At 27.5% G+C, this 19,911-nt stretch overlaps 2 protein-coding genes across 2 annotated transcripts in view; one reads left to right on the plus strand and one right to left on the minus strand.

Annotated features, from left to right (window-relative positions):
* LOC117182936 (xylosyltransferase oxt) overlaps window positions 1–6,761 on the minus strand; it is a 26,131-nt gene extending 19,370 nt beyond the window's left edge. The window contains exon 1 of the mRNA XM_033376054.1: window positions 6,594–6,761. Within this exon, the coding sequence (XP_033231945.1) occupies window positions 6,594–6,761 (168 nt within the window). The remainder of the gene's footprint in view (window positions 1–6,593) is intronic.
* Window positions 6,762–7,544: 783 nt separating this feature from the next.
* Window positions 7,545–19,911, plus strand: part of LOC117166982 (integrator complex subunit 6) — a 29,607-nt gene continuing 17,240 nt past the window's right edge. Inside the window, exons 1-7 of the mRNA XM_033351490.1 lie at window positions 7,545–7,661; window positions 7,750–7,827; window positions 12,512–12,751; window positions 12,873–13,053; window positions 14,923–15,647; window positions 18,056–18,331; window positions 18,440–18,779. Coding sequence (XP_033207381.1) covers window positions 7,545–7,661; window positions 7,750–7,827; window positions 12,512–12,751; window positions 12,873–13,053; window positions 14,923–15,647; window positions 18,056–18,331; window positions 18,440–18,779 — 1,957 coding nt within the window. The remainder of the gene's footprint in view (window positions 7,662–7,749; window positions 7,828–12,511; window positions 12,752–12,872; window positions 13,054–14,922; window positions 15,648–18,055; window positions 18,332–18,439; window positions 18,780–19,911) is intronic.

The raw sequence follows: 19,911 nt of genomic DNA on the forward strand, positions 1-19,911 counted from the left end.
TTCACTTGCTAATGGCCTAAAAAGCATCCCTGCGTGTCAACAATATGCTAGAACACTTGCGGGAAAAATGCAGAAGGCGGTTGTCCTTGGGTCGCTCCGTGTATATAGATGTTGAAATGTTATTTATACATCAAACTTCAACAATTTAACTTACAAATTAAATTTTTTTAAATAGAAAAATTAAAATTGTAACGTTCATAGTTTAGTTTTTAGTATTTAATTTATGATTACTGAATTTAAATTAACAGTCAAATGTTTCTAAATATTAAGCAATTTTTCTTTTTTCTGATTTAAAAATTAAAAATTCGAATATTTTAGACTGAAATAACATTTGAAATTTAAGAAAAGCCTTTAATTATAAATATATTACTTTGAAGTTGTTTTAAAATTGAAAATAATTTATAAAGTTTCAATCGGATTCTTAATTTATAAACGCTTCTAATCTTTAATTGTTTAAGTCTTTAAAACTGCATTTTAAAAATCTTCACATTAAAATGTACACTTCAAAATTAAAAATATAAAATGGAAAATTTTTAAAGTGAAAGATGTTTGAATCGCGCATTCTAAACTAAATGGTATAATAATTAGAGAAGATAAAATGGAACTAATTACTTAAAAAAGGTTGAAATCAAAGTTAGATAAATTTTTTTTTCTAAAAATTTGTAAAATTCGCGGCCAAAAAATAAATTCACTATTATTTCCTGGTTTTTCTAGTCGAGTGGCCACCTTGCAGCAAATAGCATCTCTAATTCGTTAAACAAATAAAAAATAATAAATACAGGGGTCACAGCGCACAAAGGGCTAAAAATGGAGAAATAGGGCCATTTTTTTGTAAAAGGAGAAAACTAGGGGATGGATTAAACGTTTGTTTAGATATTTGGAAAATAAGAAACAATGTTTTCATAAAAAATGTAACTATTTGGTTGAACAGTCATCTCTTGATAGGAAAGAAATCTCTTTTGGTTGAAAAATTGAACAGTCTTTTAAAAGATTGTTTTTTTTTCTTTTTAAAATATAACTATCTAGTTGAAAATGAAATTATTTTTGGTTTAAGTTAAATCTTATTGTCATTTCTTGAACTTTTTGTTTAATAATTTGATCATTTGGTTTAAAATTGTACTATTTTCTTAAAAATTAAACTTTTTGTTTTAAATAATTCTTCTGTTTTGCTTGAAAGTTAAACTAGGTTTAAGAGTCAAATGTTTTATGAACTGTGCAAGTTTATGGATGAAAAACAAAATTATATCCCAATTAATATCAAATATATGCCTAAAACATTATAACCCCATATCCGGTTCGAATTTCGATACAGCCTTTCACCACCATGCCCGGTAGAATTTTAGAGAATTTTTAAGTAAATAAGTCGCGTGTTTGAAAAATTGCACTGATATGTTTATGCAGTGACAGCTAAAAAAAATATTAAATGATTTTTTAATGACTTCTGCCATCAAACGATTTATTTTTACAAATTGGATGTGATTGCAAAGAGACGATCAGAGTAAGGATTTTTTTTTTTAATCTCATAAAATCCCGACTGAGATTCCATTCGATGAATAATAATTTGCCACAACATTATTTGCCAGTAGCAACTCGTTTCCGCAAAAATCGACTTTTAAAAAAAATTTCTTTTATGGATTTAAATGTTTATTTATTAAATTCTCATGTTGAATTGGACAGTTAAAAATTTAATAAATTCAACTGCTCACGGCGATATAAAAAATCCAGAGAATAGATCGTATTTGCTAAATCAACCCTTTTTATATGTTTTAAATAGTTCTGAATGTCAAGAATATATCATTTTATTTAAGTTTTAAAATTAGTAATTAGATAGTGATATTTAGAATGTATATTCAAATATTCCTGTCCAAGCTTTTTTATTTCATCCTACTATAAAAATTAATACTTAAAAGATTATTGATGTGATAATTTTTGCGTAAGACAGGTTATTATTTTTTTCTTTCGGATTCTGAGAGAATATCTTGTCTTCTTTCGGTATCGATTAGAAAATCTTTAAAAAGTTCAAAAATAATAAAATAGCGGTGGCTTTTCTGAAAATATTCTAAGTAATTTTATTCAAAATGCCTCCGTTTTTTTTCTCATGATTTTTTCTAGATTTGTCCTTGGCCGGAAGAAAGAATTTTTGTTTGTTTAAAAAAGGCAAATTAACATTTCTTGCCAAAATGACACAAGATATGAGAAAAGTCGAAAAAAGTTTCCGGTCGCAATTTTTGCGAAAATATGTTGAAAATCCTTAAAGAGTTTTTTTTCTCAACAATACAATTTATGCGATTAAAAACCAAAAAGGATTTAATTGAATAGTTTTAATAACATGTTGCTAAAAGAATAATGAAGAAGGTTAAAAAAGTAGAGATTATCAATTATTTCAAAAATGCCGTCTTCAAAGAAAAAAGTTTCATGTTAAATTTAGTTGCAAAATTTAACTTATGTTCTTCTTTGCTTTATTTATGATACCATAATATTGAATTATTGAAACAAAAAATTTTAAAGGATTTTATAAACATATCAAGAGACATTTTTCTAGAACATTTGTAGAGAAACAATGTGAAAAACGTGAATTTTCGTGTTCTCTCTCTGACATTAGGATAAATCTAGAAAAAAATCAACCTTTAACAAAAATTTGGACCATTTTTTGACGATTCGCGTTTTCAATGAAAAAGTTAAAATATTCATAACTTTGTCAACAATTTTATCGAAAAACAACATATTTGAGTGTCAAATAAAACTGTGACTTGATTTTTTGAGTCAATAGACTCAATGTACAACTCATAATATAATCATAATATAATCAATGATTCATTGCGATAAACACATTTTTATAACATCTTGACATAAAATGGGTTCCACACTATCTTGAAATTAAATTCTTAACATTGTAGGAAATGTAAATAGCTCTTTGAATGTCAACTAGAACCACTGTTCGTGCGACAATAAAGCGGCCTATCGCGCCGGCAGGCCTCGACTACGCCACCGAGAACAAACTATTTAAAAATCTATAATAACAAAATTTTAAATACTAATTGTTCTACAAAGTTTTGAATCGGAATATTTTGAAATTCGTTATGTCCTTCATATCTCTTCAAATTGTAGAAATTCGTAGAAATCCCTTGAAATAAAATTGATTTTAAACTTCAGCTCTCTTTAAATATTTAAAATGTACAAAGTAAAACTAAAAATCTTAACTTTAAATGTTTAGGTTCGAACATATTTGGTTTGAAATGTTTTAGTTTTTGGAGATTTTGAATTTTACAATGTTGCAGTTACAAATACAAACGTTAAAAATGTAAGGACTATTTCATTTTGAAATATTGATAGTCAGTTTTTAATTTAATAATTTTAGATTCAAATATTATAAATTATTTGGTTACAACTTTAGTCAATTTCAAATTCAGTAATATTAGATTTAAACATTATAAATGGTTTGTTGTTAATTTTAAATGCACAAGACTTTCTGGTTTTTTAAATTCTTCGAAATCATAGAGTTTAAAGGATTTGTAATTAAACAATTTTAAACTAAATGCCTCCAGAATAAATTTAAAACAATGAAAAATTAAGACAATAATTTCTCAAACTCAGTCATTTAAAATGAGTAGATGTTAGAACCAGACATTGAATATTTAATTTTTTTAATTCGAAAAATGTTCAAAAAGGCTCAACATTTCAAACACAGGTATAAAAAAATTCTATGAACAATTGAATTTTTAGGGTTAAAGCTAAATTTTCAAATTGTCCCTATCATAAGTTTAAGTTTAGCGATTTAAATTGAAATAGTTCAATTTCGAAAAGTATAATTAAAACATTTTAAATGTCTAAATAATTTAAATGCACTTAAAAGTAATTTAAGTAGTTTAAATTTTTCCCATTTTGAGCGGTGAAAATAAAAAACAATTTATTTGTTGATTTTCGACAACTTTCTTTACTCATTTTTTATGTTGAATCATCTTTTTCTTTCAATAAAAATTTAGATTTCCAGAATTTCATGAACTTTGACATTGAAAAATTCAATTTAGTTTTCAATTTCAAATTGTCAAATTTTAATCGTTCAAATGTAAATTTATTAAAATTAAAAAGTTTTCAATTTAAAATTATTCAGTTTAAATAAAAATAATAAACTAAATATAATTAAAAAAATAATAAACTAAAAATAATATAATTTTAATTCCTTTGTATTTTAAATGATCTATTTATCAAATATCTAATCGAAAAATATTCCATTTTTAAAGATATGAAGTTGTCCTATTTTCGAAATTTTAATCTGAAACCGTACAATTTCCAGTTTTTGAATTCACAATAAAACTGTTCAATTATTAACGATTTAAATTAGAAATGAGACAATTCAACTCCTTCCTAAAGAAATTATCCAAATTAAAACATTTTTATTTTGAAATTTTTGAATTTTGAAAGCTTCTTTTAAAAAATGTTTATAATTTTAAATGATCGAAAATGATAGAAGTTTAATACCTTCTCATTTGCTTAGAAATATTTTGCTATCTTATATTTTTATATTTATATTTCTATATTATATTTTGCACTATTTTGCTAATGTCTTCGTAAAAACTATTTTTTTTCTATATAAGCGTATTTGAAAAATGGTTTGTATTTTTTAATAACTATTGAATGAAATAAACAAATTATAATAATTATTATTCATTACTTTCCTCTCGCACTCAGCAACAAAGTGAAGTTAGCTGGTGGTTAAAGTAAAAAAACCTAATTGTCTTTCTTGAAAATTGTACATAATTTAAAATAATCGAAGTGCTTATATTTCTGAATATTGATTTTGCACGTATTAGGAAAATTAATTTTTAAATATTAATAGTTTCATAATTTTATTACTTTTGTGTAGAGAAATATTTCATTTTCTTCAAAAGTGTCTGGAGGTCGGAAAACTTTGTTAAACATGAACTCTCTCTTACATAAATGGAGTAGTATACGAAAAGATATTTAAATTTGAAGAGACTTTTCTGACCTAAATAAATTCTATACGAAATAAATACAAAACATGGCTAAATATACCTTCAAGGACAGTCAAATAATTTCTAGAAATATTTTCACGACCATATTTCCTGATTATTTCGAATGCAAATAAATATTTACATCACACATTCTTGTTGCAAAACTAGTAGGTATTGCTTCGTCATGTAATAAAGTAAATTTTATATCATTAAAAAAATGTTAAAGTTGAAAAACGCCTAAAAATTGTCAACTTTAAACGCTTATAATTAGAAATTGTTTGAGCATTGAAAATAGTACAGATTCACAAATTTTAAAATGCACGAAATAAAACTCAAATTCTTGTCTATGCATATTTTCAATTTAATCTCTGAGAGATAAAACAATTTTAAATACATTTTTTTTTTAAATTTTGTAATTCTAAAAAATAAAAAAAAATGAAAAAAAAATAAAAATACCATTTTTGGATTTATTTTGATCTGAAAGAAAATCTTAGGTTTCTTCAATTAAAACGTAAAAGAAAGATGCTTGTTTAAATTTGCATACGTCTTTAAATTCATTAAATATTAAATGTTATGTATGTTTAAAGAAAAAATATTTAAAATGTACTAAAAAATGAGTTTAAATTTGCCTAACCGTTAAAAGCTTGTTTTCGTTAGTTTTTTAAATTGTTTAATTTCTAGAACTTATTAAATTTGTGTTCAATCAAAAAATGTCATTAAAATCAGTTGCAAATTTTCTAAGTCGTGTTTGAATATTTGATCATACTTCATTATACCTAATTTCAGAAATATTTAATTTGTATAGATTGAACGAATAGTTATATTTCCTACATACATTGACTAATTTCAGAGAATTTTCCGCGTAAATGATATATATTTTTAAATATCGCATATTTATAAAGAAAAGTGGAAGATTTTCGAGAATAGGAAATAAGAGGAATTTGAAAAAAGGGGAAACGTAAGAAAATGACTGTGAACCTTGTAGTAACCTGAAAATAAAAATAATAAATTAACATTTATAAATAATTCCTCAAGGGATTGTTTTATTTTTGGTCTCAAAATAACAGAGAGCACTAAAATGATTTCACAAGAAAAAAGTTAGATGCAAACCCTTTTATAGGTTGAACTTAATCCAAGATAAACAATCTCTGTATTTGATCGTAATTCCATTTGAAATATTAAGCTCTGCAAATATATAACTATTCCCTATTATGTAAGAAATCAATGTTTAATGACCATTAAATGGCAAAATCCCAAGGATGAATCAAAAGTTATTCCATCATCCTATACATTTTATGCTCCATATCTTAAATTCAGTAAATCTACATAACTCTAAATTTCAAAAAGAGAATATAACACATGATTATTATAAAACACTAAATTATATAATTGTAATTCAAGAATTTTGTGAATTCCTTCCTTTTAATAACATTTTCTTCTAGGTTATGTAAATGTCCAAGTCACTATCATATTTTCATAAAATAGAGAGGAATGTTCTTATTTGAGATTCATAATAATTCAATATTAATTTTAAGCGACTGTCAAAGATAATCATACTATTTGTTTCTATGAAAATGTGTTTTTGGAGCTGTCAAAAAAATGAGGTTAGAATTTGCTTACCACGTCACGTCGTCGCGAAGATCTTTGGTCTTCGTTTTCGAGAGTTAAAAAAGTATATGCTAAATAGACTTGAATGCATAATATACTTATGCCAAAAACGAAGAAAATCCTATATTTTCGAAGACAATTTGTTGACCGGCTATCCAACCATTGCCTTGGTGCCACCATCTTTCATTATCATCTTTTGATTTGCGCGATTGCAGCGGAAATTTATTGAACTGCTTCCAAGGACTTTAGAAATACTTTTTAACCAAATAAAATAAAATAGAAACAAAATTTTATAAAAACTAACTACATTTTTATAGGTTTGAGAATAATTCAACTCAAGATATTTTTTCGTTACAATTTTTATCAGTTTGGGTAATTTTAACATATAATTCCGAAATTCATCTTACAATGAAAAGTATTGTCGCTAGTGTAATCCAATGATTATTATTATATTATGTGTTTTATTTATAACTGTTTATACAGAGACGGTTTATATTTGAATATGAAACCGGCATGAGATACCCATAGTCGGTAAGAAAGTACATCCAAGCATTGCGCCAGCGCGAGATCCTAACCATTAATTGCCATTAATATTTTTTCCGCATCGCCATGCAACGCGTATTTTCTATTTCTAATCACCGGAATTCCAAATCAGTCCATAATTGAATATAGTTTTTAATTCCCGAGAGGAACATTCTTAAGAATCGGGGACACGTATCCCCTCCTTTTTATCACTAATGCAAACTTGCAAGAACAAGAGTTTTTTCCATAGCTGCACGGACAGACAGACAGCACACACCTCGGGCTCGGGCACTCGGGGTCGAGACTCGAGTGTCGAGTCAGTCACTCAGTTGTGCTAGGAGAAGAAGAAGTTGTTGCTTTCGAGTTTTACGTCGAAAAAATATTAAAATAATTTAAAATGATTCGTTGAGTTTGCATTCTATAGAGATAGACCTAGTGAAGATGACCATAATAGTTTTTTTGATCGATACCTCAGCATCTATGAACCAGAGATGCAATCTTGGTGGTCGGCCGTCGCTTCTTGATGTCGCGAAGAGTGCTGTGGAGACTTTCGTCAAGGTACGTTAAATTCAACTCAAATCAAAGCCAAAATTTGGCGGTTCCTGTTTTTTTTTGTTGCTCAAACGACTCGTTAATATGTGTCCAGGTGCGGCAAAGGTCGCCGGAGAGCCGCGGGGATCGCTACATGTTGCTGACCTTCGAAGATCCGCCTCAAAATATTAAGGTATGCATCTCTCTTTTTTTCCTTTCCTTTTTCGCCTAGAATATTTTGATTGCTTTTTTTCGCCCTGCCATGTTGCCGAGGCCCAGAAAGGGATGTGCCGCTGCCAGCACACCATTCGCGACGCGCTAACCTTGATCTTCCCTTGAAAGAACCATCCATCAGGTTTCAGGGCGAACCCGGTTCCCGGTTGAACCGAGTTTCGTTCGGATTTTTCGGTTTTCGACGACAAAACGACGTGAAACGGCCCTCCTGGTGCGTATACGCGCCATCATTGTGGGTTGCAGCTGACCTGGAGGGGGATGCGTCAACAATCTGTCCACTCCCCCTAGCCCCTTCCGCCACAGCTTCATAATCCCCCTGACCGCTCACCCACCTCGTGCCATTAATACGGTCCTACGCGCCAGATTCGTAATTTCTTCTACCGAAGAATCACACAAGCTCTTTCTACAGATTTATTACGTAAACTACCAAATGACCTAAAAAAAATGGTTTTCTACAGTGAATAGAGGTTCAACGTTTCACTCAATGTTACATACTTGAGTTCTTGTTTTTTGGCCTGGCTATAGTTTGTGCTACGAATGTAGTTTTTGGCTTGTGCTGGTTGAAACTTGTCAATACTGGTATCAAGACTCAACTGTTTTTTTTATTCTTTTAAGCGAGTGAATGGTGTTTCGAATCACGGTGAGCCGTAACACGATTTAACCCAAAACACTTTCAATTTTCTTGTAGATCTTGAATCTGGGTAGTTTCTTGAATATTTCTCCCTTTTTCTTCTTAAATATACGACGTTTGAAAATACAATTAATTGTTATACAACTACAAAATTATTCTATTCAAAACTAGAATATGATACGGAGAGTAGGGCAAGTTTTTTTTTTTAATTTGACAGAATTATCTATTATAATTAATTAAAAATTTTTAAAATCTAATTTCAAACTAAATAATTTAGGATTTATGCAAAGCTTTAAAAAGGTAAATTATTCTTTTGTTGAATCTATACAAGATATTTTAAAATTTAACTACTATAATAAAATATAATCTTTTGTCCACATTGAAGATTCTATAGTTTAAATTTACATAAATATTGTCAATATGTTAGACATAGTATAACAATTGTTTTTAGATTATACCGAAATTCAAACAATATTTACAACTGATCTTAAATAAGATTTTTCGATTGAATACGAATTTAATAAGTTCTAGAATTTCAACAATTTTCAAAATCTACCGAAATGCAGCTTTTAACTATTCAGCAAATTTTAGTGCAATTTTTAGTAAATTTTAAACATTTTTTCTTTGAATATACATTACATATAGTATTTACTTAACGATAAGACTTATCAAAATTTACTCAAATCTCTTTCTCCTACTTTTTTAAATTAAGAAAATCAACCTTTTCTTTGAGACAAAAATATAACAAAGAAAGGTCTTCTCTTATTTAAAAATTTTTAACTTACCAAAGTTATTTGTTTAATCACATTTTATCACTCAGCGTTTAATTTGAAAATGTTCATAGTTCAGTTTTTTAGTTTTACTTCGTGCATTTACAAACTTTTAAATAGATACTGTTTGCAGTGCTCAGATAATTTCAAATTATAAGCGTTTGAAATTCTACAGTTTCGGAATTGTCAATTGTGCTTGTAAATTTTTCAAATATAAACCAGTTTTGGTTGAATAAATATTGTTATTTAAAATCTAAGAAAATGCGACTGGCAATATTTATAGAATATAATATTTGCAGATGCCTCAAAAATTATTAGATTTAATAATTTATTAAAATATCTAACTCGGTTCAAGATTTTTAGAACTCTTTTTTTTTTAATAGGTTTTCATAGTTAAAAAAAAAAGATTTCTAGGTATTTCAAAGGATCTTGAAGATATTAAATTATTTTAAAAGATTCCAGCAAATTTTAATCGATTTCGTTTCAATAAATTGTTGGAATCTTATTATTGAAAACAATGGTTATGAATTTTTAAATATGTTAAATTTGTAATATTGCCAAATAAAAATCCAGGGACGTGATCGCACGCGTAAATTTTATTTATACGTTTTTTTAAATATTTGGTTATTTATTTTTAATTTATATAAATTTAATTTGCAGCCAAGAAATATTATATGATCCCTACGTATGTTAATGCATTTTTACGATTTTAAGTTATTTTACAGAATTTCTAGAGAAATTTATGGAATGGATTTCAACAATTTAAAGGGATATGAAGGACATACTAAAGTACAAAGGATTTAAAAGAATTTTAATTTATTTTAAGTTTCTGAAGAATTTCCAGAAATTTGGTTTATTATTCATTTTTAAATACTTTGTTTTTTATATTGTAAAATAAAAATCAAGGGCCCTTAACACGCTGTGCGCGCGCTTGCGTTTAGTGTTGTCAAATATTTTAGGTGTTCAAACTTGAACTATTTTTAATTTGAGTTTGAGAGCATTGAAGAGTGTTGTTTTAAATTTACGTTCGAAGTCTTAATTATAGTAAGAATTAAAAAACAAATCAGAAATAAATATTTAATTATACTTTTAAGAATCGCAATTTTATTATTAAAGGATAAATTTTTAAAAGAGCAAATATTCTTAATTGTAAATGCGATACAAAGCTTTTAAAAATTGTTTATTTAACAATTTTGATGTTTCCCGACTTTTTTTATATTGCTGTGAATGTATTTTTCAACGACCTAAGTATATCCATTTTTTCGTGAAAAAATTACCCAACTTTCCCTTTTTTTTCTATTAATCTAATTTTCAATGAAAATTCTAATATAAATAGGGTGATCTATCTCATAAAATTATATTTTTTATGTTTTCGAGAAATGGTATTTGTATTTTTTAAATTTCAGTAAGGAAAAGCCTATTACTTAATTAATTTATCAAATATTTTAAAATTATTCTGCACACAAGATATATAACTTCTATAAAGATTCCATTTTATTACATATTTACAACATTTTGTTTTTAAATGTGCAAACTATTGTATGCACAGGCTGCTCGTAAAAGTTTTTTGACTAATCCAGGTGAGTATCATAAATTTTTATTTTTTTTCTCCAAACAGTTTTAAAGTGATGCACCGCCTTTACCAAATTCTTGAATATATAATAAACCTATTTTTACGAGGCACATTACACTGATTAAATTTACATGATATTTTTCATTGAAAAATATAGATAAATAGCTAAATAATTACAATGAAATTATATTGTTACTTTAAAATTAATATTGAAAAAACTTATTTTCATAAAATATATCTTATTTCATTTTTATTCTGCTTATCCACATAATTTAAATTATAAAGCTAAAAATTCCATTGTAGAGCCTAAAAAGTGGATTTTATATGATAAAAAAAACGCTAGCTGATCATTGTGTAAAATCATATTAAGGCTCAACGTGCAAGTATTTTAATTTAAAAACATGATATACGTATGAGATCCTTTTTTATGATAGGGAATTCACGCTCATCAAAAATCCATTGCAAAGTCGGAAAAATTAAGAATATCAGTTTCTTTAAAACATTGTAAGAGATTCTCAAAACATATGACTAACTTTGTTTATTCTATTTTTAAATTCCTCTTTCGTATTTAAAAGTTATGCGGAAAGTTGTTTTATTAAGATAAGATAACTTGCAAGATAGTACCATTTTTTAAGTTTCAATTCCTAGCTTTTAAATTAAAAAAAATTTGAATTAGAAAATTGTTCAATTTAGAGTTACAAATTTAATGGTATTAATTTTTTAATCTGGAGCATAGAAAAAATTATCAACTTTCTCTACATGCATTTGCTAATTTGTAATTGCATCATTTTTAACTCTTGGAAAAGTAAATAATTAAATATTTTATTTTTCAAACCTTTAAAGTGATTTGAAAACTTTCAAAATAATGTCAAATTTGAAAGGAATCAAGTTTCGACGTTTTAAACTATAACTGCATTTAGATTATAATCCTGTTTATTTGAATGATTGTAAATTTTAGAAATGTTTCGCAAGTATTTAAGTTTTCTATGTTTTGAATATTGACCTTACTTTAACATTGCATTTTCTTTCAATTTGTTAAATCGTAAAAATGGACCAGAAACTCTTGTCTCAATTCTTACAATTAGAACAGAATATTTTATGAAAAAGTGAGCAGTTTTAAAAACGCTTTAACTAAGATAGAAATTGATTTGGAAGATCAGGAGCGCTTATCAGAATTTCAAATTTAAATTTGATTCAGTGACCGGGATTTTTTTCTTAAATGTTTGGAATAGAGGATTTCAGTAAAGAATTATATTTATGACCTTGAGGCAGAGAATTTTCTGAATACTTCATAATTCTGAATTGGCACGGGAATAAATAAAAAAATATGTACAAGAAATTCACGTAAAGATTGACAATTATGCTGATGAACAATTATTCACTATCAAGTAAAACTCCTACATTTTGCTTAGCCTAAATAAAACTGTATCTTTAATTATAATAATTCGGAGATTACGAGTGTACAGATGCTTTGTTCAATACTTTAGATTGCTTTAAGAGATTAGATTAAAAGCATAAGCTATATTTTACTCTTGAAGTTTAGGTTATTAACTTTAATTGCTTCAAAGCACGCTAAAAGTTTTAAGAAACTTTTCATCAATTAATCTGCAATTTTAATAACCGAAATTTACATTACGTAAACGAAACTATCATCCAATTTTTCTTGCAGGCTGGATGGAAAGAAAATTTAGCCACTTTTATGAACGAGCTTAAAAATCTACAATGTGTAGGTTTAACTACTTTAGGTGCTGCTTTGAAACATGCACTGGATGTATTGAATATAAATCGTATGCAAACGGGCATCGATACTTATGGTCAAGGTAGATGTCCATTTTATTTAGAACCATCAGTCATTGTCGTTATCACTGACGGTGGAAAATACACAACTAATAGCGGAGTGCATCAAGATGTAAGTTTGATAAAATTTTTACGATTTTGGAAGAACATGAAAGATTTTTCGACAAAAATAGTAGTGATTATTTATTTATCAATATTTTCAGGCTTTGTAGAATTTTATATTTTCTTTACAGTTCACTTTACCGATGCACTCTCCCATTCCTGGGTCAGAATTAACGAAAGAGCCATTCAGATGGGACCAAAGACTGTTTTCATTGGTGTTAAGGTTGTCGGGGACTCCAGCCGTAGAAAGAGACACGGGTTTAGTAGCGAGTGATGCATCGCCCATTGATGCCATGTGCGAAGTAACCGGCGGTAAGTTAATTAATTAATCCCACTTCTTTTTGAATTTAAATTTTCAGGGTGGTTGCTGGACTGGGAAATGGCATGATTTTTTTTTATCGGGAATTTTACAAATTTTTAGAATAACAATCTATCCAATCACTTTAAAAATTACGAATTTCATATTACGCGATGTAATGCAATTTAAAATAAGTATGATTTCAACTGTTTTTTTTAAAGCTCGTTTTTAAATTTTGATAAGCAATTTACATATTTTAACGTTAAAAATTTAATGGTTGTAATAGTTATATAAGTTAATTTTTTAACCAGAGAGATGATTTTTCAACTAAAATTATGAATCCTTAAACGAATGAATTTTTAATAAAGTAGTTCTACTTTAAATGCAAAAGAAAAACAACTTTTTAACAATAAATATAATATTTGATATTTCACTCTACCAATAAAGACGCATTTTCAACAAAATAATTGAATCCTTAAGCAAAAAAGATTCATTTTTAACCAGTTCAGTTTAAAAAAATTCTTAAGCAAACAATTTAATTTTTAACAAAATAGTTTAACGTTTAAAAAAAAATTCAACAAAAAGTATAATATTTAATATTTCATTCTAATAAAAAAAGAAAAATTTTCGACAAATAATTAAACCCTCAACCAAAAAAAGATTAATTTTTGATTAAAATTTTGCATTTTTACAAAAGAAAATTCAACAAAATACATGCATTTTCCATGAAATAGTTAAATTTTTAACCGGAGATCAATTTTTAAATAAAGTGATGAATCTCAAAACAAAATAAGGAATTTTTATAAAAAAAGTTGAGTTTCATTATTTTAGACCAAAGAGTACTTTAATTTTAAATAAAAAGAACATTTGAATTCAGCTAAAACCATGATCTAAAAAAAATAGTTTAATCCTCAACTTAAACAAATTAATTTTCAACCAAACATTTGCATTTTCAACTAAAAAATGTAAAATTTCAATTAAAACTGGACTAGTTAAATTCTCGTATAACACAAATTTTTTTTCAGCAAAGAAAAAAAAAGAATTGTCATCATGATAGTGAAATTTTCAACGAAAGATACAGTTTTTTAAATAAAATAATGAATCTTCAAATAGAAAAGTGCATTTTTAACAAATACTTCAACTTTCAACAAAGTAGTTGGAGAAATAATTTTTCCTTAATCAAAATAGATTAATTTTTAACCAAAGAGTTGCATGAATAATAATCCCTGAAATTAATAACCAACCATTTAAAATTGCCAAATAATAAAATTCTCGACAGTTTATGATACTAACAAATTCGAAAATTCCCGATAGTATCAAAATTCCTGAAATAAAATTGTCGACATAAAATATTTGACACTGTTAAATTGCCGACCATAGGGAAATTCATGAATGATCAAATTCCCGAATACAAACAATTGCGAAATTGTTATACAACGTAATACAAATTAATACAAATATTTTTATTTGATGCACGTATTTGTTATTTTAGTTATTATTCATTTATTATTGAACCGGATATTTCATAATGTCTGGATAATTTTATTTTTCAGTCGTTTCCCTATATTTAGACTTTGAACGTTATAATTTAAATTGTTTCATTAAAAATATTTCCAATTTGCAATAGAAAGTGTTTAATTTTGATGTATAAATAACAATTGAACAATTGTTAATTTAGAATGACGTACAATAAAAATAATTTAACTTGTAATTTAAAAAATTGCTGAATATTTTATATTTTTTAACCGGTACCGTGAAAATATTCTATCGAATCGAAAAATGACTGAGAATTTTGTCTCTCGATTTAAATGGCCACCCTGAATTTGTAAAACAAAAAATTAATACTTTCGCCCAAAAACAATAATGTAAATATTCATTTCCAGGTCGTTCCTACTGTATAACATCGCACAGGATGATGATGCAATGCATAGACTCGCTAGTTCAAAAAGTCCAGTCTGGAGTTGTGATAAATTTCGAGAAAATTGGCCCTGATCCTCCGCCCTTGGCAAATGAAGCCCAGCATCTTGACGAAGATGAGAACGACGACGAGAATAATCCCATGAATGGTCCACGAAATCAGTATCCTTCCCTCACAGCAGCAGGAAATAGTGCCTGGCATTCCTGTCGAAGATTAATCTACGTTCCAAGATCCGCGCAAAAGGGTTTCGCGGTTGGCTTCTGGCCGATTCCCGAAAGTTTTTGGCCCGATTTAAATGCCAGCACGCTGCCGCCTAGATCGGCACATCCAAACGTCAAGTTCACTTGCACGAGTCAGGAACCCATGGTGATAGAAAATTTACCGTTTGACAAATACGAACTGGAACCAAGTCCTCTCACGCAATTTATCCTGGCAAGGAAGCAGCCAACCATCTGCTGGCAGGTCTTTGTGGCAAATTCTTATAAAACGAGCGACGTTGGTCATCCCTTTGGATACTTGAAAGCCAGCACAAATTTGACCTGCGTCAATCTTTTTGTCATGCCTTATAATTATCCCGTACTTCTACCTCTTTTGGAGGAACTTTTCAAGGTTCATAGGCTCAAACCTACAAACGAGTGGAGGACGCAGTTTACGAATTACATGAGGACAATGCCTACTTATTATTCGGCTGTGAGTATTCTGACGATTTTAAGGTGGAGGGGAAGAAATTGTTTAAAATTTAGGTCCTGTTCCCCTGTTTTCTCATTTTTTAAAAAATATAATTCCCTTTTTTCCCCTTTTGTTCAAGAAACTTATCTTTTTTCGCGTAAATGCGGATTGAAATACAGTGAATCCTGGATTTATGACTGGCGGAAGGCCTAAATCCAGGGGAACTAAATCCAATATAGAATGTAATAGAATCCAATAAGAAAATCTGTCTATTTTGGTTGAAATTTCCTTCTTTTTTAATTGAGTGGTCCACTATTAAGTTTGTTTTTTCCTGAGTTCATTTCTTTTCGTAAAAATTCGACTATTTGGTTAAAAATTTTATTATTTTTTTAAAAATTCAACTATATTTCGTTAAAAAGTCATCTTTTTTGTCGCATGTTCAACTATTTGGTCGAAAGTTAATCCACTTTGTTAAAAATTCATTTTATTTAAGCTTTAATTTTTTGTTGAGATTTTTTTAAAACTAATTTTCTTAACGAAAAGTGTCACTTTTCCATTTTTGGCTGAAAATTGAACGTTTCTAGTTGAAATCTCCACTGTATTGGCTGAAAAATCATTCTTGATTAAAAATTCAACTCTTGTTGAAAATTCTTCTTTTTGGTTTGAGAATTTGATCGTTTGTTTTTATTTAAAATTACAGGTTTTCACTACTGATTTGTTGAGAATTCATTTTCTTATTACTAATAATTGTTTAGAATGCATTTTCTTAAAGATTCATCATGTTAGTTGAAAATTAATCTCTTCGGTTGAAAATTTAACTATTAGGTCAAAAATTTGTTGTTTCTTTTGTGTAAAAAAATTATTTTCTTTAACTGAGAGTTTACCTATTTAAATTACTGATTTCTTGAGAATGCATTTTCTTATTACTAATAATTGTTTAGAATTCATTTTTTTTTAAGATTCATCATTTTAGTTGAAAATTGAACTATTAGGTCAAAACTTTATTGTTTTTTGTGTGTAAAAAAATAGTTTCTTTAATTAAAACTTTTTCTATTAAATTTTTGTTTAGTAATTTATTTTTTTATTTTTTTAAATTTAGTTAAAATCTGTTTTGGTTTCAGTGTAATTTTTTTGTTTAAAAATTTAATTATTTTGTTGCAAATTTCATTATTTGGTTGAAATTTTTAATTATTAGTTGAAAATTTGTGCTTTTCGTTTGAAAACTATTTTATTTTGTAGAATTCAAATTTCCTTTAGAAAATTTGTCTTTTTGGCTTGAGGATTTAAACATTTGGTTAAAAAGGCCACTTGGTTTGGTTGAATTTAAATCTTCCTTCTTTGAAAATTGGACCATTTGGTTGAAAATTTATTTTTGTAGATTAAATATTCAACTATTATATTTTCCGTCGATAATGCATCTTTTTTTTATTGAAAATTTAAGTACTTGGTTAAAAGTTGAATTACTTTCGGAAAAATTCATTCTACTGTTTGAAGATTCATCTTTTTGCTTGAAAATATAACTGTTTTGTTAAAAATTCCACTTTTTTATTGAAAGTTCTACTACTTTCTTGAAAGTTGAAGTAATTTATGAAAAATTAATTTTATTGGTTAAAGCTTTAACTATTTTCCTGAACATTTTTTTATAATTAATTTTCTTGAATGACAGTTGAACCATTTCATTTCTGTCTAAAAACTTTTTTTGTGTGTTAAAATTGTTGTTAAAAATTAATTTTATTGATTGAAGATTTAACTATTTTGTTGAAAATTCGTTTTTTTATATTCATTTTTTTAACTGAAAATTGAACTAGTTTGTTGAAAAGTCAACTGATCAGTTGAAAATTCATCCGTTTGGATTGAAAATTAGTCTATTCTGGTAGAAGAGTTCTTGCTTGAAAATTCAACTGATCTTCAACAAAATTTGTTCTTTACTTGAAGATTCAACTATTTCGTTAAAAATGCAATCTTTGGTTGAAAAATCATCTTTATTTTTCGTTAGAAATTTTTGTAGTAAATGCATCTTTTTGGTATAAATTTAATGTGTTCTGGTTGAAAATTCTAGTATTTGGTTGAAAAATCATCTTACTTGATTGAAAATTCAATTTTTATTTTAAATTGATCGTTTTGTATTGAAATGTCAACTGTTTTTGAAAACATTCGACATTTTATGTTGAAAATTCCACAAGTTCTTTCGTTGGAAATTGATTTATTTCGATAGAAAATTAATCTCTTTTTGTGGTGTAAAGTTCAATTGTTTAGTTTAAAGTGCAATATATTTCGACTTGAAATCTTAAGCGCTTCATATTGAATTCAATATGGTACCTATATATTAAATTTATTTATATTTCATATTATTTATTTTCGTGAAAAATCATCGTATTTATCATATTTATTTTTAAATATGATTCTAATTCTGACAATTTTTATTGCAGTCTTTGAGAAGAGCACTTACAAGAATGGGAGCGCCAGCACCACTTGCTCAAACTATAATTCCTGACCAAATGGACAATTCCTTGAGCTACAGCGTCTTAAATTATTTGAAGCGGTTAAAAAATCAAGCGAAACTCGAATTCGATCGACTTTGTAATGAAGTTATATCGAAGCAGGTCGCTAATGCGGGTTTGAACAAGAATATTGTCAATGGTAATACGACGGCAGTGACGGAGGGTGTAAGAGTTATTCCCAGAACACCTCTGAAAAAAGATTTGGTAAAGATACCTTGAAAATATTGCTTTTTAATTTCCTTTATGCGAAAACTGAAAAATGTCGCACTGACATTTTGGGATTTACTTTTTATTATTTAAATTTTATTCTAGGTGTCGCATCCTTTGTTGCAAGACAAGTTCACCGGACTTCGCGATCAACTCAACGAGTTTGGTGGCTTTGTGGTCGGATTGGTGCGAAATCAGCAGCAGCAGAGAGGAGCTCAAAGCTACAGAAATGCGTTCGATGTGCCGAGAAAGTCGCTCCTGGACCAAGTAGTTCGAATGCGTGCTAACTTTTTGCAACCTGGATTACTACATACCAAGCTACTAGATGACGATTATGTGCATTCTATGCCCGTCGCGCAGATGGGCAACTATCAAGAATACCTGAAACGCATGACGCCCCCATTAAGAGAAATAGAAAGTGTACCCGTCAGACAACACATGTTTGGTGAGTAGTTTGTAATGGACTATCCATTTTTACTCACTGGTATGTGAATCACAACAGAGAAAAGGAAATACGGGATTGTGAATTCACATTGCGAAATAAATTTCTGAGTTTTAGAAATAGGAGAGTACATGCGATAAATATAATTTTTAATGTATATAGGAAAAAAATACAATACAAGATTTATGCTTTTCTTTCTTATATAATTATATTATTATAGTAATTATAATTATATAAAAAAGAAAGGAATGAATCACGCATTGTAATTTTCGCGTATTTACATTGAGAGCAAAAATTCCGGAATTTTATTTATTTTTTTTTTATTTTGACATTGACCATTCAAAATAATATTGTTAAAATATTTTTAATGATTTTTAACTTCATGTATTCCATATTAAAAGTAATGATAGTTTTCAAATGTTCAATGCGAATTTTTTGAACATTTTGGTTCTGATATCAGAAGTTTGCATTCATTTTATTTTCTCAGCATAATTTCAGGCTCACTTTCTCCTTGTTACCCATTTAAAACGAATTTTTTTCCTCTGGTTTAAAGAAACTTTTTTTTTGTGGGAGGGGGGTCCCTTGAATTTAAACTGAATTAATAGCGCCCAATAAGAATGTCCAACTATTTTTGATTAAAACTTCTACTTTATAGCTGGGAATTTAATTATTTGATTAAAAATTCAACTGTTTTGTTGAACACTCGTCTTTTTTGATAAGCAATTCGTATTTTTGGTTTGAAAAGTCATCTTTTTTATTAAAAATGAACTTTTGTTTAATTCATCCTTATTGTTTGTAAATTCATCTTTCATTGTTAAAAATGATCTTCTTTTGTTGGAAATTAAAATATTTTTGTTTGAAAATTTCATCATTTAGTTGCAGATTCATCGTTTTATTTTGATAACTAAACTATTTGCTTAAAAATACAATTATTTTGTTGCACATTCGTCTCTTGCTTGAGAGTTTATCTAATTGTTTGGGCATAATTTTTTTCTTCGTTGAAGATTAATCTTCCTTGGTTTAAAATGAACATTTTTGTTAAGAATTCATCTTTTTGCGTTGAAAAGTCAACTGTTTTCTTAAAAAAATGTACTTTTTAGATTGAAATATAAACTGTCTAAAATTCATGTTTTTT

Source organism: Belonocnema kinseyi, chromosome 2, assembly GCF_010883055.1.
Source record: "Belonocnema kinseyi isolate 2016_QV_RU_SX_M_011 chromosome 2, B_treatae_v1, whole genome shotgun sequence".
Lineage (NCBI taxonomy): Eukaryota > Metazoa > Arthropoda > Insecta > Hymenoptera > Cynipidae > Belonocnema > Belonocnema kinseyi.